This window comes from Trachymyrmex cornetzi, unplaced genomic scaffold (assembly GCF_001594075.2).
Source record: "Trachymyrmex cornetzi isolate Tcor2-1 unplaced genomic scaffold, Tcor1.1 scaffold47, whole genome shotgun sequence".
NCBI lineage: Eukaryota > Metazoa > Arthropoda > Insecta > Hymenoptera > Formicidae > Trachymyrmex > Trachymyrmex cornetzi.
The window spans coordinates 598-25,082 of record NW_017299509.1 but is presented as its reverse complement, the minus strand read 5'-3'; the positions used below and the strand labels follow the sequence as shown (position 1 = coordinate 25,082).

General features: G+C 40.5%; 2 protein-coding genes across 7 annotated transcripts; both read right to left on the bottom strand.

Moving 5' to 3' along the window:
* Positions 1–592: 592 nt before the first annotated feature.
* Rbp (RIMS binding protein) lies at positions 593–20,157 on the bottom strand. 6 transcript variants are annotated; one of them, XM_018513594.1, is made up of 17 exons: positions 20,063–20,157; positions 15,612–15,737; positions 13,460–13,788; positions 13,071–13,248; positions 12,390–12,821; positions 11,807–12,107; positions 11,004–11,587; positions 10,641–10,767; positions 9,783–9,967; positions 9,066–9,470; positions 8,302–8,836; positions 7,959–8,174; positions 7,444–7,652; positions 6,957–7,193; positions 6,558–6,816; positions 4,293–4,561; positions 593–2,797 (listed from the first exon to the last, which is right to left on the bottom strand). In XM_018513594.1, the coding sequence occupies exons 2-17, from the start codon at positions 15,642–15,644 to the stop codon at positions 2,276–2,278; spliced, it is 4,821 nt and encodes a 1,606-aa protein (XP_018369096.1). In that variant the 5' UTR covers positions 15,645–15,737; positions 20,063–20,157; the 3' UTR covers positions 593–2,275. The 6 variants fall into 6 exon arrangements, with proteins under 6 accessions (XP_018369096.1, XP_018369094.1, XP_018369095.1 ...); XM_018513592.1 differs by lacking the exon at positions 20,063–20,157 and having other exon boundaries at positions 15,612–15,778; XM_018513593.1 differs by lacking the exon at positions 20,063–20,157 and having other exon boundaries at positions 4,293–4,519; positions 15,612–15,778.
* On the bottom strand, positions 19,141–19,611 carry LOC108764976 (uncharacterized). The gene has a single exon (XM_018513424.1). It carries the CDS (start codon positions 19,609–19,611, stop codon positions 19,141–19,143), a length of 471 nt encoding a protein of 156 aa, XP_018368926.1.
* Positions 20,158–24,485: the final 4,328 nt, after the last annotated feature.

The following is a 24,485-nucleotide window of genomic DNA, read 5'->3' as shown; positions in this document are numbered from 1 at the left end:
CCTTGATATATGTTGTCAAAGTCACTCAGGGTCATAACAACATATGCCAAGGTTATTGGAGAATTCTTCTCCGATCGGCATATTACGCCGATGAGATAATAATGATGATGATGATGATGATGATGATGATGATGATGATGGTGATGGTGATGATCCCAATCAGAAACAGTTCCTTGTAACTGATGATACTAATGATGATGATGAAAATAAATCCATAAAACTACTATATAACTGCCTATGTAACTACCAAATAACTGTCATATTACGTATTTACATAGCAGTTACATGGCAATTACATGGCTAGGAAAAAGAAGATAATGAGGATGATGAAAATGATGATGATGATGACGGTGATGATAATGGTGCTGTTGAATGATTCGATAATGGATCCGGAAAAGATTTGTCGCTCTTCCTCCGCCATATTTTTTTGCTAAAGATATTTTGGCGAAAGAAAACAATCGAAGGTAAAGATACTTTGTACAAAATACGATACAAGTAGCGATGTAACAATACTTTGCAATAGTTAAATATAATATATGTATATATATATATGTATATCTGTATATGCATATGTATATATGTATATCCCGTTACCATTTAGTACGCTATGATCTCCCGTTCCATCTGAATTGTCTCTCTCACACACACAGTTATGATATATAGTTATCGTTTGATACACGGCCGATTCGCCCGCCCCGATCGAAAGATCGTAGCGTTTCGTGTCTACGTTTCATTGGTGTCTGACGTTGCTCCGTATTCCATTTCGTCTTAAATTTTTGTGCGCCATTCAAGACAAGTCCGACGATAAATAGTCATATCGCCGTTCATCCTCGGGCATCATCTTGGATTCGTTTGATTCTCTTCCGATCCGAACAGGCGATCCTGATTCCGAGATTCATCCGAGCGGCCGAAAACACGAGGCTCAAGGATCTATTTTTCTCTCTCCTTTTCTCTATCTCTCTCGCGGCCCGAATGCGACGATTCTATCCGCGTGCAGGTCCATTCAGGAATGCTGGAATAAAAGCGAAGGACATGGGATAATGTGAGGAAATACGCGAAGAGGAAGGAGGGGGGAGGTCCAGTCTCATACATACATACACGAGAACAAGAGAAAATTGTCAAGACGAGAGATCGTCATCATTTATTCGTATATGCGCCGCTGCGGCTCTCGATATAGCGCGCTCGATTTCCACGAGAAAAAGAAAAAATAGCTAGAGGAATTATCAATTAGAGATATGATTATTAGTTGCTGCTGGGTGAGACGGTTCTCCCAAGGCACACCCACGTTGTTGTCGCGTCCTCACTCCTATACGGCGATATGATTATCCCTTTGCAGGCCGGCCTCTATTTCTCTTTTTCGTCTGTGTGATGAAAGATCCAACTTTGACTTGTCTAGCTTCGCTTCGCCAGTAACTCGTTTTTGTATATACGGAATTTACATTAACACGGAATGCTTCTCTCTCTCTCTCTCTCTTACATACACTCGATACAATCTGCAAGGTTTCTTTTGTTACTCCGAGAACCGAACGGCGCTTTGAATAAAACAAAGAGGACGAAGAGAGATTGGAAGAAACAGTCGCACAGATACGCGATTTACATGATTTGCGCCGTCGCTTAAAGTATATTTCGCAGATAGCATTCCATAATATTGACTATCTCGTGTATGTTAGGAGATTCCGCGACGGACGAGCAAGTATCTCTTCAATGGACCGCGCAGCATCGATCGAGGATCCTACCGTCGCGTGAAGAAGAAGATGAAATAGTAGAAGATTTCAGAAAAGGAGGATTAAGACAAAGTTCGATGAATCTTGTACGTGTCTCTTGTCTCTTCTCGATCGGTAGAATCGTCAGTTGAGTCTCGACGTGGAACATCTTTATCTCATCTTGAGCTATCCGCACCGTTCTTTCTCCCTGCCTCTATTGCAAGGTTCGTCCTCGATTTATATTTGTCCAGCGACGGTTTCTCTTTATTTTGCAGTAATTAACGATTATTAGTAGCGAGTAGCAACAATAGCAGCAACAGCAGCAGCAGCAATGGCGCACTTTTTCTCGCCTTGTCCCCTTTTTGTCTTCAGTAACAACGTCCGACGAGATCGCTTCCTCGTTGCATATTTTCTGCTGTCGAACGACGTTCGTAGTAATACTGATTTACACGTGATTGACGAGATTGATTTGCGCGCGTGCGGAGCGCGAGAAGAACGAAACGAAAACGATCGCGACAATGCGTCGTTATCATCATCATTATCGTCGTCACGTCGTCAGTGATCGCTCCTTCTCACTTGCCCAATCCGAACTTCATGAAGATCAGCTCTTTCCCTTTGGATAGTATATCGCCGCCAGCACTCGCGCCCGCCATTTCGGTAAACTTCTGCATCAGATTCGGCCCGGTACTCTGTTGCTGCGCCTGCTGCTGCTGTTGCTGCGTTGGATTAGGCTGTGTCTTGGACTGCGCCGTCGGCAGCACCGCCGGTATCCCTCTCATAGGTTTGCTGGCACTCTGAGGACCGCCCATTTGCATTCCGAGACCGCCCGGTTGATTCTGCTGCGAGAATGGCTGGCCTAGTTGCTGCTGTGGTTGGCCCATTTGCTGTTGTTGGAACTGTTGCGTTGGTTGTTGCGAATATCCTTGATTGGGCTGTTGCTGTTGCTGGTATGGCTGATTCGGCTGTTGCTGGTATGGTTGATTCATTTGCTGCTGGCCTTGATAGTCCTGCTGTTGGAGGTGCTGGCCCGGACCCTGCATACCCGGCATGTTACTACCAGCGATCCGATTGACCACGCCGCCCCTCCCCTTCCCCTAAAAACAAAGAGACATAGTTAATTCGATCTTTTCTTTCTCTTGACAATAATTGTCTCGCTTTCTTGTTTTATTGATATCCGCTAATGACTGAACAAACCGTATCTATTTTTTCGCCTAACTCTATCACGCGCGTTCTATCGTTACTTTCGCTAGTGTCACCTCTGCGAGGCTATATTCTTCTATCATTCCGAAGATTCTACGATTCGCTAACGCAAATAAATTGTCGGCAATTTGAAAGATATATGTGATGACTTCTGTTTTATGTAATGGTGGTAAAAAATAATTGGCAAGAAATAATTGGAAAGAAATACTGTGAGTATATGTTCCGAGATGAGAGAGAGAGAGAGAGAGAGAGAGAGAGAGAGAGAGAGAGAGAGAGAGAAGGTAACATAAAAATGGACGAAAATTTATAAAGACCTTCGTGTTGTATTTCCGATTCACCCTTTTGTAAAATATATGTTAGTGCGGGACATTCATGTCACGATGATTTATCGAGGCGTAAAATAGGTTTTTTTTTTCTTCTTTTTGTGATGATCTTTATTAAAATGACGAAAGATCAAATAAGAAGATGCTACAGCATGCTGCGCAATTCAAAGCGTTCCACATGGCATACACTGACACGAGATACACATAGCTTACGTGCCATCTTCGACACGTGTTTTACAATAAAGCGTGATTCATACTTGCAAAAAGAAGAACATACAAGTAAAATACAAAATACTGATTCATACAGCCATCAGATTTTTCTAATTAAACATGACTTTGCTAATTCTTCTCATTGTCAATCCACATTGCATTAGAAAAATTAGTATTTCAAAAAATTCGTTTCATGAAATAATTAAAATGTTATTTTATGTGTCTATATTTTACAATATCATTTGTATTCATGCAAAAAGATCAAAAATTATTGAATAATTATTTCTAATAAAGATAGAGTTGCGAGTTAGAGCAAAGCATAGAGAGCAACATGTAATTTAAAAAATGTGCATAAAAATGCATAAAAATATAAGACCATAAATTTTTTTTGTAAAGTTCCAGTTTCTGTAACTTAATCTCATATTTATATTTTATCTATGCAGAAGTAAATCAAATAAAGAAACTTGAAAGAATAATTTGTCAATTGATCGCATCCTAACAAAAATCCTAATGAAATACAAACGAAATGTTTCTTAAAGAAAATATTCATTCGCTTTAAATAAGAAAATATTCATTCGCTCTAAAATTTCGCAGCCATGTGGTAACAAAAAATTCAAGTTTTCCTCTCTCCATTTCTCATTGAAAGGAAATTAACAACTTATGGTCGTGGGACAACGACTTGTCAATCACAGACAATCGTTGATTGTGGAAGCTCCGATGTACCTGAAGAACAAGCGCACAAAAAGTGTGGATAAAAAGCACACACGTTCGACAAAAAGCACATAAAAAGAAAGAAAGACAGAGAAAGAGAAAGAAAAAGCGCACGAAGAAATTCTCGGAAGAGGAGCGGGCTCACCTGTTGCTGAAGGTGGGGCAGTACGGGACCTTGCTGATGGGCACCCATGACACCGCCGCTGGGTGGCAAGTGACTGGGCCCATGCTGATTGGACGTGGTTACGGTCGTGTAGCTGTGGTGATTCGCTTGTTGATAGGCTAGATGCGGTGGATTGTTTTGATGTTGTAGTTGATGTTGTTGGTTGTTCATTAGTGATGGTGGTGGTTGTTGTTGTAGTTGTCTAGAGTCTAAGTGACAGACAGGGACAGACACAGGCACAATGCAGGCATCTAGCAACAGAGAAGAGAACAGAACCGTGTTGTCATTTATGGCGCATTTATCTTTTACTTTTTTCCTTTTTTTCTATTTCTCTTTTCCTTCGAGTCGATCGAGCATGTCAGGGTATATACTACCGAGATTTCGAAGAGTCGCGAGCAGCGAAATAGACCGTCCAGATGAAATCAATAATTATTTGAATGAGATCGCGCAAAAAGTTCCGGAATTACTTGACGAGATCTTATAAGTCACGCGAGTTTCAGCGGGCACGACGTCGCCATTCGTTCTCCGATATTCTTGGATGAAACTCGCGACCGTCTATCGTTGGTTTGTATCGTCCGATCAATGAACAAACGAAAGATCAACGTAATCGTAAATGGCCAGCATGACAACACGACACGAACGACAATCATGTGACACGACGACCATCGATCAGTTCAGGCACACAGAAACAGATCATGTCGGTATAAAGTAAACTGTTATATATCACAGCGACATGATCGTGTGTATATAATCAGTCAGATAAATATATATATAGTGTAAATATATAATATATACGTATGTATATAATATAGACAGAAAGAATAGGATAGATACGTAGAGTAATAGTAACAGAGGCAGATAGTGCCCGGAGAGAAAAAAAAATATATATATATAAATATACGTATACACGTATGAATCATATATACGTATATAAACATATACATATATATATATATATATATTAGATATATACTTATATAATAGAAGACACTGAAAGCAGCTTGGTGTTTTATTGCATATATAATCTATCGTCGTGTGTATGACAGCACGTGTTTTCACGGACCAAATTCTTTTTATATACATGTGACGCGAAGAACTCTATCGGTGTAATACTTGTAACGTTGACGATCGTGGTAACAATTAACAGAATAACATAACGTTGTTAAATGCCTACGAGAGCGTGATATCGATGTACATTGCTGGAAGAACCGGTGTTGACCGGTGGTGCGTGTGAAGCGACACAACGAGTCCTCTCGCGTCGAGAGGCACGTGTAGGGCGTGTCGGACACGCGGTTTGCACACCTTGCTCCAAAAGAATTTCAATCTAATACGCCGCATGCTCATTCGGCTCGAATTGCATATCGATTCGAATTCGCCAAATTGCGCAATGCTAATAATATATCAGTGTGGCCCTTCTGCCTGTCGTCTGGCACACATCTGGTTTCGTGTCTTGTGTTGCTTGACGCTTGCATTTTCGTTTTTGCACACACCGACGCGATCGCCATCGATTTTAAATTTTACGAGGAACAATATACGTACGCATTTTCGATCCGATCGCGCAATCATCCAAGCAATAAAATGATGCGTCGCGTCGGTGTGAAAACGTCAACAACCCCTCGAGCCAGTTTCAACATCCGCGAAGAGATCGAATTTTATATGACACATAGCAATTTCTAACTTACAGCGGAAATAAACTATTTCTGGCTTTTAACAATTTGACAGTTTGCGCTTCTTGCATTGCGCTGCGGATGCTGCGTTTTTACATCAAAACATTCACGATGATTGGGTACGTCAAAACAATATCAATATATACACATGGAGAAAAAGAATTTTGCTGAAGAAGCGAAACCATTGTTGCTACTATACATATGATACAAAAATACTTTTATTATCAAAAGCAATTATTGCTTTGATAATTAATCAACATTACAGCGAAGTCTATTCTCTTGATAAAATAAAAAATCTCATTAAGTTTACTTGTGAGCACATGATGAATGTGCTGCAAAGCAAGATACAAGTAAATGCAACAAATAAAATTAATATCTTTAAAATAAATTTTTTCACTGTTTATATAATAACCAGATTTGCAATAATAATAAAATACGTTGGAACAACAAACTTTCTTCTCCATGCAGAACACACAGTTAATTCCGATGTCGTCTTGGCTTGAGGAGCTATTCATGCCCTGATAATTGGTACTATAAGGAGGATTTGATGAATATGAATGGTATCTGATTGCGTGTTTACCTTTGCCACGTCGATGACCGGCCGGGGGTGGTTCGCGAGGAGGTGGCGGTGGCCCCCTCGCGCCCGGTCCTTGGCTCTGGCCGCCGGGTCGCCTGCTACCCTGCGGCGGTTGCCCCTGATTCTGTCCGGGTGCCTCGGTGAGGAAATTACTCGGTACTAAACCACGCACACCGTTCAACTCGCCCATGTAAAATCCATCATCATCCATATCGCCGTAGACGTATATCTCGTTCCCGGTTTGGAACGTTAATTCGACTTGCTGCAAAATTAAGACAATTAATAATGAAAACATACAAATTATTATATAAGTCATTATGTAAACACGTGGCAATCAATTATGTATAGTTAGTGGATTCTTAAGACTCCGAATTGAATATCTAAATAAAACAAAAATCTTACAGCATCAACGTTAGGAGATAATTCATGAGGATCATAATCGTAGAGGGCTATCATCTTTTTCACAGGCATGCTTGCATAAATGTCTCCCCATCTCTCACTCTGTGCAGGTCCCCGCCTACCAGGCTGTCCTTGACCTGGTGGATCTTTAAGCTCTTCCACCATATTATAAGGAACATATCCTCGTCTACCGCGACATTCGCCCCAGTAAAAACCATCAGCATCTTTTTCGCCATATACCTATAGGATAAAAAACGTATATGATTTTCCTATCATGTAATGCAATGGTTTTCATTTGTATAATTTATAGATATAAATGTAAATTAAGTGTAAAATTAAATGTACTTCAAGTTTATCTAAAGTTTTATAAAAAAATATAATATGTATATCTTTTTACGGAGAACGTTTTTAATTTAAGTTTAATTAAAATAGTTTCAATAATCACAAATATAAAATAGGAACGAGATAGGATAAGATATAGAATGAGAACCTTGATGTTATCGTTTTCGGAAAATGGTAATTCCTCCTCGCACGCATCTGGATTTGGTGACATAGTCGTAGGATCGTAGTCGAATAGTGCCACGAACCACCGTTGTCTCTTATTCATTTGTTGAGCTACATTCGATGGATGACTTACTCCACCTTGAGCCTGTGGTAATCGTCCGCCACGACAAACCAGTCCCCTTCCTCTTTGAGATCCTGAACAATATTTAAAAAAGTGAACATAATAACATGTAACACATGGATTCATTTTATACACTTAAAGTTGATAGACAATTAGACAGCATGATTATTTTACACCAAACACTGCAGCGAGAGAAGAGAGTCCGAAAGAAGAGAAGAGTGCCACACATATCATTCAGGGTTTATCTTCAGAGTTGTAACATAAACAGCAATTTTTCGAAATAATTAATTAGAAGAAAAACGAAATTATTATTAAATTGGAAAGTGATGGAAAGAATGCAAAGAATTCCATCACAGCAACACAGTGACCATTATATCTACCCGTTTGGTCATAATAAGGATCTTGTGGTCTACTGCTGGGACCACCCATGCTAGGAGACCTATGTGCTCCAGGCGGGCCCTGTGGATCCATTTGTGGGCCATACCGATGATGCGGACCGTGATGCTGTGGTGGCATTCCCCGCGATCTTCGCGTGGGATCGTCCTCCTCGCTATAATTTGCTTCGCTTGCAGAATCTTTTGTAATTTCCGGAATTCCTACACGAGATAATTAAAAATCGCGATTAAGTAAAAGTATAAATCACGCAGGGGAGCTTGGGTTGTACAAAGTGTCATTCATATTAAACCCAGATTCCCTTGCTTCTTTATATTTCAAAATATTTACCCATCTGAGGAATGCTCTGTCCGGGATAAATCTCTTTGTCGGAGAGATTCTCGTCCGTCTCGATGATAACCTGACCGTGGGCGTCTACCCTGTTGCTCACGTGCCGTCGCATGTGCGAGGGCACCGGTGCGTTTGGGTATCGCTGAGCTACGCCACCGCCCATGCGATGGCGATTGGGATCATCCTGCTGGGGACCCATGGACTGTTGCGGTTGCCGCTGATCCACCATATGCGGAAGTCCACCATGGGGCGGCATGTGAGTGCCAGGACCACCCCGAAGCACGCTGCAGGGTATCGCTGTTGCGCAACTATCGCCCGACTGACTCTCCCTGCTTTTAGTCCTGACGGTGATGTGCTTCGGATTGAGACCCATGAGCTTGTGTATGTCGACGAGCGCGTGATCCCCGGTGGGACTGTCAACGTCGGTGACCTTCTTACCATCGGCGTACACCGCGTAACCGGTGACGGCCGAACCGTTTAGGGCAACAGGCTGCCAGGTCACTAGCAAAGTGCCGTCCTGCGGTCCAGCCTCCACCTAAAAATTGGATAACAGCACGTATCATGAGTGCCACGAAAATTTTTAAGAATCATTGACAGAAATTCTAGAAACTCTAGTCTCTAGTATCCGATTCTGGTCATTATGAATTTTTGTTTCATTTCTGGAAAACATCGGAATTTAATATTGCTCTCCGAATTTTTATTGTAACTATAGAAAATTATAAAGTATAAGATTTAAAATACGAGACGATCACATTTGTATTAACCTGGATATCGACCGGAGGATCTGGTAATCCTTTAGGCAACGTTTTAAAGTGGACGTGACAGGCCAAGTTGTTTGCTGCCTGAGCATTTTGATCCTCAAAATGTGTTGCCCGCAGATTCTTCGCCTTGACGGTCACCCTGTATATCGTTGACGGGGCCAAGCCAGTGATGGTGTGTCTGTAGACGCCCGGCTTCACGGTTCTCACTTCCACGTTGTTTACGCATACAACGTGCTGATGATTGCTGTTACTGGGTAGCCAGGAAATCACAGCACTAGTCGCTGTAACGTTCGATGCTTTGACGGCAGTCGGGCCTAGTGCGATGTCCTTACCGATCACCATCGTGCATGCGGCATCGCGCGACGTTCTTCTCGAATGCGTGACCGAGCGCACGCTTATCCTGTGCGGCTGCATCAGCGAAAGAACAATTTCAAGATAATTAAACTAGGTTACATAAACAAATGATATAATTGATATTTTTATACAAATCAATCCCTTATTCTCTTACATAACTTTGCGTGCCAGTCTAAAAAATTTAAGACAATTAATTTTTTATAAAGAACTCTTTTATATCACATATAGATAATTCTCTTTTCTATTATAATAATGTAAATCGTATTAATTAATAATTATAACTATAATTAAAAGTACTGTCCCTCTCATATTGTATTTATAAATTCTGTTTGAGGAGTCTAATAGATAAAAGGTTTCATTACGAACCCGCGTAGAGTCTACTCCTTCCACCAAGGCCCTGGTTCTCTCTGTAGCCTTCACCGTGACTTTCAGCACGCCGTCCACGTAGACATGATAGGACTCGAGTTGATGCATATTGTCGGGCGCAGTCCATCCGATCAGCACGCTCTTATTGAGCTGCCGCTCAAGCGTAAGGTGCTGCGGCGCCGGAACTAGGTCCGAAAACATGTAGACTTCTTCAGGAGGAAAAGACAAAGACAAAGCCTAGCTGTAGCTAAGGATCTCTCACTATCATCTATCTCTCTAAGCCAGCCTAAATCCAGCCAACACTTAACACAGTGCAATGATTTTCGGTTTTCTGTGTTTCCCATTTTATTTTGTGATTATTCACTCCGTAAAAACCGGTACAGGATTCAGGTGTGGACGTTTACTGTGTGGCGTTTACGTGTATGTATCTCTTGTTCTGAATGATCAACGTGCAATAAATAGGGTAAGGAAAGAAACTGTAGGAACACGCCGAGGATAATTTGACATTATTTCTTGGATAATCAACATTGAATTGGACATACATTATTGCAGATACATCAAGCAGGATTAATAAATTGTGGAAGTAAGGTTTTATCTAGAAACAATTTTTTTTAGTTACGGGTCATGAATCGTGTTATTTTGGAAACGTACAGTAGAAAAAACGTTTCAAACATATCGCTAAAAGCGGATCAATTTTTCTTCAAGGATGATCCAAGTACCAAATATACCTACATATTACTAGATTACTGGATTGCGAATATAAATTTGATAACATTACATCATATAATTCAGCATTAAGGACATGCGCCATGCAACACTTTGCAGAATGTCACAACAACAAATTGATAGAGTATTAACCTGGTGGTTCCTGCTCATCCTCCTCCGCAATATTGTCGAGTTCCGCATACGCGGATAGTTCTGCTTGACGATTCCGATTTCCTTCTTCTAACGCGGCTAATTCTAAATCAATATCTTGCAGATAACACTAATACTTCAGAAATTGAATTATCAAAGAAAATGATAATGCTAATGAGAGCCGACGCAGTTGATCGTCTGTAATTCAAATATATATATATATATATATATATATATATATGTTATTATTTTCATATATCAATAACAGATAACATCTTGTTTATTGCGGAGATAAAAATGTAAGTAAAATGCAAATATAAATGCATCCGACTCATTATGTGCCTCGCTAGTTTTTATATTGCTCACTTGAGGAATATTTGTCGAGACGGAATCGTCTACGTTGCTGAGACCAAGAACAGCTTGATGAAAATCCAGCAGATCGTCTCCGATCAACTTCTGTACGAAATTGGCAGGCACCAGACCGCGTCTGCCGTCAAGCGTCTCCGCGTCTAGGAAGCCATCATCGTCGGGCTGACTCCAGACCAAGAGATACTCGCCTCCCTGGACCGGTAATTCCGCTTCCGGATTCGCGTTCGGCGAGTGCTGGAACGGCTCGTAGCTAAAGCGAGCTATGTAAACATAACATCTGCCCTTGCCGGGTACATCCAACATGTCCACTTGACCCTCGGATGCAATATCCTCAGTGTTGGTTAGTCGGTCCAAAGGATTCGTCAGTATACTCGTGGGAATCTTCGGCATTTGCCTAGGACCCAGAAAATGGTAGCCGGTCGCGGTACCGGGCGCGGTCGGCGAACTGGCGCGCAAGCTCTGCTGGATCTGTTGGATAATTGCCTGCTGCTGAAGCTGATTTGCCTGCGACTGGGCGGAGAGTTGCTGCATCGCTTGTAGAGGATCGCCTATTGCTTGTAACAGGCCTCCTGAACTAGTACCTGCACAGGTACGCGTTATTAGCAGAATGGCCAATTAACGCTAAAATTTATCATATCTACACAAATGTTTTACATTGAAGAGTAAACAAATTCAATTTAATAATGTAACGATTTATTTTCTAAAATAAAAAAAATAAAAGTTAAATCGTTGTTTAATTTATTAAAAATTACACAGGAGAGACTAAATCTTTCAATAATGTGCATTAATGCGATTCTGACCTGAGCTTACGCCCGACGTCCCGAAAGCGTTGGTCCCGACAGTAGTGGAGTATGTCGATCCACTAGTAGCGAAAGTGCTCTGACCGGTGGAAAAAGGAAGAACGGACTGAGGTACGCTCGTGAGTCCCCCAAGGGTGGAATGAAAGGACGTAGAATACAGGGGGAGCGAAGACAACGTTGTCTGTGTAATATTCGTCTGCGGTACGGTATAGTTATGATGCGGCAGCTGGGTGTTGTAGCTGGTCGCACCCGTGCTGTACGTTCCATTTGTATGCGAGGCCAAACTAGGATATGTCGTTGCCTGCGCGAAACAAATTAATTGTTGTGAAATTTATAGTCGTCTTAATATTTTTTTACTTTTAATATCAGACATTACAATAAAATTATAAAATTAGATGACTTTTGTTACCAAAAACTGCAATGTTTGAATCAGCATTAATTCGTAACTATTGAAATCTATTCTAGACAGGTATCTCATAAATTGAATACTAAAAATAATGCTATTCGTTCTATCTATAGGCTTCCAGTACTTCGTTTACTTGCTTATAAGAAAGTAATCGTAATTGAATAATTGACGACACACCTGTTGACTCCCATTCAACTGATAATTCTGGGCGGTCTGGGCAGGCTGTGTATAGTGAGGTATCACGCTCTGGCTAGCCGATGTCAGGTACGTGGTCGAGGCCGGATGCTGCTGCTGTTGCTGAAGCGGTTGCTGATACGTTTGCGTATGCGGGTAACTCTCCTGATACTGATTGCTTGTGAAGTGTGAGGTGTGCGTAGGCTGCTGTTTTTGTTGGGATGGTAGAACGCTTTGAGAATGAGAACTCGACATCTCATGCTGCGACTGTTGCTGATACTGCTGAATTTTCTGTTGGAAAGCGGGCTGCGACTGACTGCTGGAAAGTGACGGTGCCGGCGGTATCGGTTCGCTGTAGTGATATGGTGGTCCATTCGGCGTCAGTGGAGGACAACCAGGCATCATCGGCGTTAATGGCATTGGTGAACCTGCGTACTGTTCGAACAAGTTTTATCAATAACCAGCAAATATCAGAAAGAGAGCATAGATCAGAAAATTACTTAAAGAATTATTTTTGTTGGTTCATTTTCAATATAAAAATAAATTGAGGGAAATTTTATGTCAAATTTCTTTTAATTTTTCGTAATAAAAATTAGGTAGAAAGATTATGTAATATTATGTAAGCTTTTTGTATTGTATCAATATTATGTATGTTGTACAATATTATGTAAATGGATTACGCACATGGCTCATCTGGGTAGGCATCCCGAGGTTGAGGGCGTGCGGATGAGGTGGATGCTGATGCTGACCGAGGTTGGGAAGATTTTCCGAGCTGGACCTAAGGATTCCCTGCGTGGCCGAGGGTTGTTGCGTGGTTATCGCGCCCCGCGTGTGGTCCAATTCGTGCAATATTCTGATGGAGCTGAATTTATTTTTATTAATACAAAATCCGTGTGCGGATTTCACTTATAAGTCATACATAGTTAAAATAGTTAAAACTTTTACAAACAACTAATGTTTACACAAATTAATACATTAACATAATTAGTAACATTTAAATTGATAGAGTGTGCTTTCACAATTGATTGCCGATTTCTCTCGATCAAAAGGATCCATTTTATCAATTGGCATACCCTTTATCTTGCTCAATCTTGGCCATGAGTCTATCAATCTCAGATCCGGCCGGCGGCCAAGTGGATGTAGGGGCGTTCGTGGACGTGACATGTCCCACGACCGGCCCCCTACTGCGCGCACGTCTCAGACTAGTCAGCTCCAGCGACAGTTCCTCGTGCTTCACCATCTGCAACTCGGTCTTCTTTTCGAGCTCTCGGATCTTCGATTGCAACGCCTCAACCGATTCCGGGCCCTGATAGCGTCCTGCTATCTTTTCCCGCAGCTGGTTCTGTGCATCCGCATGCTGCCTCTCCAGCTCCGCTCGCTGGGCTTCCGTCTCCCGCATTTGCTGAAAAAAATTGATTATTAGCGTCATAAATAAATTTATCAATAAGCGATAGATGGACTATACTCTTCGGCATGTGATCGATGTTACGCGATAGTATGTCGTTACGTAGATACGACAACGATTTGCTAAGGTTGCACCGATGTCTCGATTAATAATAGCTATTTACAGATGATTTATCGTTCCGAATCACGCAGTGATATAAGAAATAAATATTTACATATTTTTATGAATGCTTGATTAAAAAAATAGAATTTAGAATTGTAATACATATTTTATATTACATACTGAAATAGAAGTGGTGCTATATTATAGCAGAAAAACCATTAATATGTTTAAATGTAATACTTTAGAGTTTAATGTACGTGGGAGTTTTATAAATAGACTTTAATATAATTTCATAGAGTTAGCCAATGTTTTTTTTAGAGTGGAAATAACAGATAAAAAGAGAAATTGATTCAATTTTTGTGATTGCAAGGCTTCGCTTTTAATAACTCGGAGCGACGTGTAGTTGGATACGCGACAAGAATGTCACATTTGTAATGAAGGAGAGCTTTTGTGCTCCGATGCCCGAAGGTGTGCTGATCTCGCTATATAAAATCTAACTGTAGAGATCCTTTGTCAAAAAATGATATTAAAAAAAAAGAACAATACTAATGGGAATCACGCTTTCTTCGACATTTCCTCTTTAATAGCTTTTTATAATTAGCTAACAATTATGGCACGACACCGATCGCTATATAATCTGTAAAATTGTTTATCATTTCGCGAAATTAATCGCTCAATTATCTCGATTACGGTAGCTTGAACTTCTGCCGGGTCAGTATTAATTTTCCACGTACAGATTTCCGAGATTCGCTTTGAAGCATGATCGCGTACAGGAGACATAAATTTCAGTCGTTCACAAAGTTTAAGCGGTTTATATTTTACGCGCGGCGAAGCTGCGAATTAAAGTTCCCTCGAGAACGAGCAATCGTTACCGGAACGCATTAATAAAAACTTTTGTTTTTCATATTACGTTTGCTTTATCAAGTGCCGGCGAGCGCTACGCCGAGAGTGAAAGAGAGCTTTTCATGAGCTGCGGTTCATTGTCGATGGTTTACACATAACTTTCACGCGCGCACGTGTGTATGTGTGCGTATTGATTACATGCATATTACCTTTCCACATAATCTGTTTAATTTCAAGGACTTTCAATTCACGACAAAGCGCACGCACACGTTTTACGAATTCATTAATATCGCCACGCGGATAATCTTTAATTTTTAGCAGCTACAAAATAATATCCCGCTGCCTTACTGAAAATACTTTTTTCCCGTAGATTTAAAATAACACAGTTTTTCTCACATAAAAAGTAATACGCAGAAATCTCACCTAAAAAAATTAAAAAAGAAAAAATATAAAAATTGTTCTTAAAATATTTTCCATTATCTTAGAGATTGCATTTAATAAAAATTTAAGTTATTATTAATAATGTATAATTAATAGTAATATATTTTAAAAAGAGGGTATAAAAAAATATTAATTAAATCCACACTAAAAAAGGAACGATGGACCAACAGCATTTTAATTAAAAATAATTTTTTGTTAATTCACACAAACACACACACAATGACATCATTAATGAAACAAATACGTCATACCCATGATTCAATAAAACTTTATCTGTTTCATTAATACTGTTGTTAAATCAATATTATCTAAACTAATGCTGTTGATCCAACATAATTTTTTTCTCAGAGCAAATAATAAATTCTTAAAATAAAATAAAAAGAAATGGGAAAGCATGTGTGGAAAATTGTTTCATATATTCGAATGATGCTCACCTCCAGGATGGATTCGAGAACTGCGTCCTGCATGATGGTGGTTCTCGTGGAGGTGGTAGCCCCGACAGCGGATCCGGTACCGTGCAGCTGCGGAGCCGTGGAAGCGCCACCTCCAACACCACAGCACTGCAACATCCCTGAAGTCTGAGACCCTCGCCAGTCTTTATCGCGGCCGGTCCCTATCGATCTAGCGTGTGTGTCTAGGAGCTATCTTAATTAATTGGGCGGCCTTTGCGCGGCCCGCCGAGCCGCGCCGCGCACCGCACGACGATCCCACACACGCCTAACAGTGCGACTCTATTGCAGTACAAAGTATAGAATTCTTATTTCTCCCGTCACGTGCGTACCCCGCCTCGGGAATGAACCGGAACTTGTTCTCGTAGCTCTCTCGGGAAACGGGGGACCTCGCGTTTAAGGGGAACCAGCGTTCCTTCGCATCGGATCAGCTGATTCGTAGTTAGATATGGGGTCATCCTAGGAGAAAATGCACGTATGCAAAATATTTTTAATTCGTTAATGAGCGGCATTCTCGCCACAATCTTGTATTTTCAGATTTAGGAAAGAAGATGAATATTTAATGAGCGAAATTACTGATGTGTTAATTGCGAAATGTGAGAAATGTATGTCGTAGCCAAATATAGCGCGAATTAGGTTGCATCGATTTTGGCCCTTCATTTGATAAAATTACTTTCAAGTAGCCTGATTTTCTTATCTATTTTATTTACGGCCTTTGAACTAGATATCTTTTTGATGCACTATATAAGTTCTCTACAGTAATTTCATTTAATTTAAAGATAAACAAAAAAGTTATTAATTCACAGACTATTTTTAAAAGACTTTAGAATAATAAGAAAAACTTTCTTCAGCTTGATCCTTTTTGTGTCAAATAAAGGGCGGCTTTACGATTCAACTATCGCGCATTAAAGGGCTGTTCTGGTCGCTAAAACTACAGGAGTTTCTCGTTAAGTGAGAAAGTCAATCGGCGCGATTATTGGCAACAGGTATTGGTGCGAGGAATTCGATCGAGTTTGTAATCCGCCGGTAGAAATCCTCGCTTCGGTTTGCGACTTTATGGTCGACGATCGCTCGTTGTCGGCATCCACAATGAACCCAACCGACCGCGAATATGTACTTTAACATCGACAGGCACAGCCTGTTGGGAGTATTAACTACAGCGCGCGAGCACAGTGCTCGCGCGATATTTCGTGTTAACGCGTTGCGTGCGGCCAAGTGCTCGATTGTGGTTTTTACTCGAAAAAAATTGCCGCGATTGAGACTACATACAACAGACTGCACACACAACGCACACAAACATGCATACACCTACGTCCAAGCCGCGCTTGTCACAGAATCTTTACGTGTACGTTACAACGAGTGACACGTGCCTTGTTCCAAGCGAGCTTCAGTTAGCGATTTACGCGCATCGCGGACTTTCACGCCCTCGTCCCGTTATCTCTGCGTCTATGCACCGAGATAAAAGTGCATGCGGCTAACTTTCCCCGCTTTCTTTCTTGCCATCTATCTTCAATCACCAAAGATCAAACGTGCTTTATTTTTACTGCGATATTTTCAGTTGTCATCAGTCATCGACGCTTGACGTATAAATCCGGAAGCGAAAAGTACAAATTGACCCTGCAAAAGAATAGAGTAAGAACTTTTATACGTACATTCTTCGTTAAAGAGTAGTTGGAGAAATGTATATTGCAGTCGAAGAAATGCATCAGCACGAAGGTACACTGAATCGATATAAAAGAAGTTAGCACTTGAGAAAAGTTAAATTAGCTGTGCTGCAAGTCAACAAACATTTTTTATCAATAGAATGAAACGCGATAATTGACGTAAGAGCCGTGTGTAATGCGTTGTAAAAATCACTCGCGTACACTGTATATAATTGACAATGAAGTGCAAAAAGAGAAAACATCTCGCTAGATGCAGCCTCTCATTTTCCTTTTCTTTCATCGCCTTCCTATTAACGCTATTTAACGGCAACACTCTCATGTACGCTTCCATCCTCTGATACTATTTAATTGCTGTGCATGCTCCCGCTCTTTGTTTCTCTTTCTCCCGACACTAACGGACACAGTGAAAGCGACGATCAGGAAATTATCCGCTTTTCTGATGCACAAGTTCATGAACACGTTGACGAACAATCAGCGTTGCTGTTACAATGCACATAGAGGAACAAAATGCGATAAAACAAGCTACGATACGACTCAAAGAATCGATATAGTATCTTGAAATAACCGAGTAGTAAAAACAGAACTTTCTTGCGCGTGCAGAACTAAACAAAAAAATATAAAACTCAAAAAAAAAAGGAATCAGAACAAGTGTGTATATATTATGCAAATGTTTGCCATTACGATTGAGTGCATAATGCCGCGAGAAGAAATATAAGATTTTTTTCCGATAAAAAAAAACTCGCTCCGACCCTTCTATCCACGCATTGCGAGTTAATACCAGATACTCCTATATTAGTGCCGAATTATCGATTTTATTCTGCCACACGCGGTTCACCTCTCGCGGCTTAGGTAAATACATCTTATCGCTGTTACTTTGTGGCTACTTTGTTCTTCACAGTATGGAACTTTTTTCGCTTGTTAACCCTTTGATTGTCGACATTGTAGCAAACGTTGAACGTAAATCGATTGAGACTGATTGAACAATTGATAACATGCTAACATTAAGTCTAGATAACGGAATTATATAAACAATACATCATCAATAGAAGAAACATGATTTTTAAAAAAAGATATTTTAGATATTGAAGAAAGATTTTATAGTAGAACTTGTAAAAGGAATAATTTGTTATTAGTTATCTTTTATTTGTTATAATATCTAACATTTTAATGGACATTCATTCTTTACATTTGTAAAGTAATTAATTTTCAAAAATGTAAAAAGTTCTTACACAATTCTTTTGTAGGATAAATCATTAATTATATGACAATCTCGGATTATTTCGAGTTAAAACATGAATTTTTTTCGCGACGAGTTCTTTTTTAATACTTTTTAGTTGCTTAGTTCAATGATGAAAAGCATGTCGTTATAAAAAATCGATATCATAAAATTTCGTAGGTCTGATAACACGGAACGAAACTGTAGAAATAGATAAAGACAATTTTGTTGCAACAAAATGTGTTGCAACTGAAGATGTGAATGAAAAGAAACTTGCACAGCACGAAAGACGACGAGCGAACGAAGAAGCACAGAGTAAGATAGATGAAAGAAGACAGAGACAGCAATAAGGAGACAGCAAGAAGTCCTACCGTGTGCTGACTGGCAACGATTCGATTCTAGATGCGGACAAGAAGTGCTACCAAGTGCTACGTGAACAGACGAGCGATATCAAGGAATACCTCGATGGCGGACGAGATAACGATTGATACACGGAGATAAACGGGCGGAAAAGAGTCAAAACCTGAACGTGGAAGAGTTTGAAGAAGTCTCATTTAATCGCCCTTCAAAGGGGACAAGAAGAGACGGAGAAAGAGAGGAAAGGAGAAGTTCCGATAAAACACTGCACTTCCGGTCACTGAAAGAGCCAGCCCTCGACGATGACTCGGAAGGCTGTCCACTTCCGAAACACTTTGGCACTTTGACGTTCGACGTGCGGTTCGGGATGAAGCCTCGTGTAACCAAATTTGCCAGTCAAGACAACGCAACGGCAACGCGAAGAGGAGCGGCGGTAACGATGGGGGTTGGAGAAAAGGCGCGTGATCAGACTGGGGGAAGAAGGAACATCAAACACGGAAACGACTTTCTCGGTAGGGGCACGACATGAGTGGCCACGGCACTGCTTATTGATCTCACTAAAGGGCGAAAGGTACGTAGTGTACATGTGCACCCGGTGCGCACCGGACACCACTGCACGGCGGGTACGTAGTGCAAGCACTATCGCGAGCAACGGTGGTGACGGCAGCGACGGTGGTGGTGGTGGCGGTGGCGGCGACGGCGGTGGTGGCAGCGACACCACCGACACTCCACGATTATTGTCCGCCATACTGGTCCGTCGTCCCGGTGCCGCCTGCCGCTGCTACCGTCGTCGTCGCTGCCACCCTTATCCCCATCACTAACACTCTTCCACAACGAACTGTCACTGTGAGTCTCGACACGTTGAGCTTGTGGATTGACCAGAACCAGATTAGATAAATGATAGATTCACTCCCGGAAATGTCTCGCGCGAGTTATTTGCGTTTGGAGGTGCCGCCTGCGATATTCCGCATTCGTGACACTCGCTCGATCGTTGCCTCCTCGGTGTCTGGAGGATGTCAGACGGTCAGACCGGTGTCAGTTTTAATCGGATTTTCTTTCACTCCCGTTCGTACTCTTCAGACATTCCTCTCTGTCGCTCGTTCTCTCGCTCTCACTCTTTCTCTCTCGCGTTCACCCTCACTCTCGCCACCTGACTCACACCAGCTTCCACTCTATCTCCTCGTCGACGCGACACTTACGATGACCGAATCGAAGGGATTGTGGCAGGCCAGGGCTGCTGCTGCTGATGAGCGAACTCTCCTCGGTACCTGCCAAGCTTTTTCACTCGGCTATCATCCCGTACAACCCCCAAGATCTGCTCGGCCGTGGAAGGCAGGCAGGGCTGCTGGAGTCGGGGGTAGGGGGTGATGGTGGTGGTCGCTCGCCGATGTCGGAGGAAGAGGGTAACGGGTGGGGGTACAACGGCTCGTGTGGGGTGGAGGTGTACCCCCGTACGGAGTACAAGGAATAGCAAACGAACGGGGGTGGTCGAGGAGAGGGCAGACGCGCGCGCCAGGATGCGAGAAGCGTCGAAGGGGCGGTTGGAAAGGCGACGGGGTGTTGGGAGGGCGAGGGCAGAGGCTCCCGTCACCGCTAGATATGGGTCACTCGGCGATCGATGCCGATATAGAGTCGCTGTATCGTCGGAGTCCGTTGCACGATCTTCCCTTATATCGCTTCTCGCTCGCTCTCGTCGACCTGGGGGAATGGAAAGTGGTCCCCCTTTCACCCTCGCCGCCGGGACACGCGTCGTGTCGGCTCGATTGCTCGCCGGCGTGTTCGCGCCGCGCTCACGACATTATCATCGGCGACGGGGGGCGACCGCGATGATTCGCGCGCTACGTTAAAGGGGTTCGATCGACCGTGTCAAACATGGCGGCACCGCCACCCTGGTGGCCGATACCCTGGAAGTCTAGTGACTTGACGAAATGGTTCGCGTCGCGGCTACATGGGGGTGTAGCTTTCACAAAAGACCAATCAATACGCAAGAGGTGATCCTACGATATCTCTACTCTCTCTCTCTCTCTGTCTCTCTCATTGTCACTCTTTCTCTTCTTCTCTCTGTTTTTCTACTTCTCTCACTCCCTCTTTCCGAAACTCTCCCGCCATCGACTCCCCATCCCCGTCTACTCACCCTCTCTTTCTTCTTCCTCTCCACCGCCTACATCTATTTTCATTTATCTTACTCTGTTCTTCGATTCTCTTCTATTCGTTTCATTCTAACCCGTCGTGCTTTCTCCTCTCGCGTGATTTTTCTCTCTTGGACGAATGGCCAATGTAGAATGACATAGAGAATAAAGAGGGAGATCCGCCAAAATTAGGAGAAATGCCTAGTCTAATTTTAACACAACGCCGCACGCACGCACGCCTATCCAAAATTTCCGTGCGGAAGAGATGACAGTACCTCCCTCGTCATCTAAAACGATCTTGTCGTATCACCAGGAACGTACCAAGTTTCGCCCCCGTAGAAATTCCAAATATGCTCCATGAATCCATTAGATGATTACGTCGATGTACTGATTGCATTAATCAACGAAGATTCTGGCGTTTAATTTTAATAATCTACAACAGATATAATAGTTTTAGACATTTTAATCAATTTATTAAAAAAAGGTTTTAATCAGTTCGTAAAAAAATATTGTTATTAATTCAATAATATGGTATGCAGTGTGGAGAAATAATAAAGTATTGTTAGGAGTCTTGGCACATTGCCACGCAGACTAATTAGAATACAATTTCCTTCAATTACGCTGCTGCATCGTTAAAAGAATTGTATGTTAAGGAAATAATAGTCTACGTTCAACAATTATGCTTTCAACCGCTGATATCGCGATTAGATAAATTCACGTGTAAACTATGCCAGAGAAAAGAGTTTCGCTGTGTATACACGATACAGAAAAGAAACCGGATGCATCGCAACGCTGATGGTCGCCACTGCTATTCAGGACTCGGCGCGACGCTGCGCAGGCGTCCGTTGACGTCATCGGGTCTAAGGCACGGGGTGTTATACGCTTATCAATGAATGTACGACGCCTACGGCGAGTACCTGTTCTCCAGCCAGCGCACCACCGGCGAACACGTCCCTCCGCCGATCCTCCCTTACTCACCGCCCTTGCGACCGCGTGCCCTACGTGCCCATTCTCGTCGGTAGCCTTCGCGCTACCTGATCGCCGTTCATTGGCCAGGTGTACAAGAGCGATGGTTGAAAGCCAATACTGTGTGATATCCCGCAACCTATTTTCTCACCAACGCATAATACGAAATCTGGTCGAGAGAATTGTGGATGACGAATAGAAACCTTATATTTCTTTTAACTTTTTAATAAGAATTATTGTCATAAATTAAAATCTTGTCTTGAAATTAAAATGCTCATCAGGAAATATCATTTCTAAAGATGGACTTTTGAATTTCTTTTTCAAAATTATATAATAATGTTAATAATCGATATTGAGATTTACATACCGAGTTGAACGTTAGTTTTACATTTGTATGTCTTACAAAATTGTGCTACTTTCATAAAACTCACTTATAATCTCTAATAGTTGCTGCTCAATGTATAGGTACATCTTTCCCCATTGAGTAATTTGAAGCTCGAATCGATCGTCGGACCGTGTGATTCGCTTAATCAAATGAGCCACATCAGTGTCGCTTCGTCATCAGTTCGAACGTTTACTAATTAATATTAACATTTAGAAATGTCACATATGAGCTATATTATATCTTTAATGAAGGTAAACAAAAGATATTGTTTTTATATTTAAGGAGCAGACTTTCAAAATGCGTTTTGTCCAAAATTTCATTTTTTTAGTTAGAGATGGTGTAGTGCTCCGTGTTGAATAACTTATATTATAAACTACTCTGAGATGTTCAGAAGAAAGAGGTGTGAAAACATTTTTTTATCGTTGATTTATAACCTGAAAAAACATAAACATTTTAAAGTGCATTATGTTTTTTAACTAGAAACAAACAAAATGCATTTGTTTAACATTTTTAACAATTGTTAAGCAATTTTGTTTAATATTTCTATATATATATATGTATGTGAGTAATTTTTTTCTTTTTTATTTCCTGAAAAATTTTGAACAAAACACATTTTGAAAGTTTGTTCCTCATTTTTAATTTTCATAAAATTTAAAATAAATATTTTTTCAGAATGATTCTGAGATGATTTGTAAAATAAATAAAAATTCCAATAATTACCATGATTACATGAATATTAAGAAACTGCTTATAGTTTACGATAATCTACAGGTAAGAAAACATTCTGTTCCGTCTTGTGTTGGCCGTGTGATTTTAGCGAAAGAAAAGTTTGTATGTCGATGATCTCTGATACACGCTTTTGCTTTCACATTCTTCACTCTACGCGAAACATTTCACGATGATCATAGTCATCTTGATAACAGACTCCAGTATGTAAGTTGTTCCTGAATCACTCCCTGTAAACAAAAAAATGACTTGCAAAATATTCATAAAACGGAAATAAAACTAATTTAATCTAAGGTCGGTATTCGTAGTCGATTCTTATATATTTCAGACTGTAGAGTCTTAAGTATAGTTTCTTAAGATTCATAAATCAACCAGAGAGAGTCGTATTAGTATGTTAAGGCATTACTTATTAAGACAGTCTTAAAATAAGAACCGACTGTGAATATCGGTCTAAGAGGTCTTTTAGACGTAAGTTTTACTCTTCTGTCATTTTTAAAAATAAATATTACATAAATAAATAAAATCGTGAATCTTTTTCTTCGGTAAATAAACATCTCTAAGGACCGGTTGTAGTAAATGAGAATGGATTAAAATGGATTAAAATGGATTCAGATTTTCAGAAATACGGATTCATGAATGTTAAAATGAATTCTTTTCAATCCTGAATGCATTTTTACTCATTTATAGGAGTTACATAAAACAAATGTTTATTCCTTCTCAATCTTGAATGGATTTTTATTCATTTATAGGAATGGCATGGAGTATATTTCTATGCTCTTCAATCTAAAAATAATATTATAGTATTTTATTTGTATCGTGAATACTGCTTAATTTAAAATTTTGACTAGGAAATGCAGTTTTTCAATCTAGTTGGATATAACAATAATATCAGTCATTTCCGTGCATTGTGAATACTGCTAAATTCAAAATTCTGAATAGAAAATGCAGGTTTTTAATTCAATTGAATAAAAAAAAGTTCTTCTTTTGATGGCCCATTTTCTTAAAATTCAATTCAAAATTTTGAGTAGAAAATCCAATGTTTCATTAAAAAATGCATTATGAATGCTACTTTATTCAGAATTAAGAACAAGAAATTTTTTGGTTTAATTCAACTGACAAAAAAAGTTGTACCGTAAAAATATACCATGAATTCTATTTCATTTAATACTTAAAAAAGATATAAAAAGCACTACATAAATATGTGCAATAAATATGTTACATATGTCAATTTCTTATTTTTAATATAGGATAAATTAATTGCTTTTATGTATATTTTATATTAATACGGTTCCTTTATTAAACAGCTAGCGTAATTTTTTGTATAAAAGTTTCAAAATAATAACTGTAATAGAATTTCATGTAATTACTACTTCAATTTATTTAAACTTTTACATATATAAAAATTTTTTATATGGA

Bases quoted from the DNA above. Each gene is read 5' to 3' on its own strand.
- LOC108764976 (XM_018513424.1), bottom strand. From the start codon at position 19,611: ATGGCGGACAATAATCGTGGAGTGTCGGTGGTGTCGCTGCCACCACCG.
- Rbp (XM_018513592.1), bottom strand. From the start codon at position 15,746: ATGTTGCAGTGCTGTGGTGTTGGAGGTGGCGCTTCCACGGCTCCGCAG. The intron at 12,822-13,070 runs GTGCGTAATCCA...TTGTTCGAACAG, and splicing joins TGCCTACCCAGATGAGCCAT to TACGCAGGTTCACCAATGCC. The intron at 2,798-4,292 runs GTGAGCCCGCTC...CTTTGTTTTTAG, and splicing joins TGCCCCACCTTCAGCAACAG to GGGAAGGGGAGGGGCGGCGT.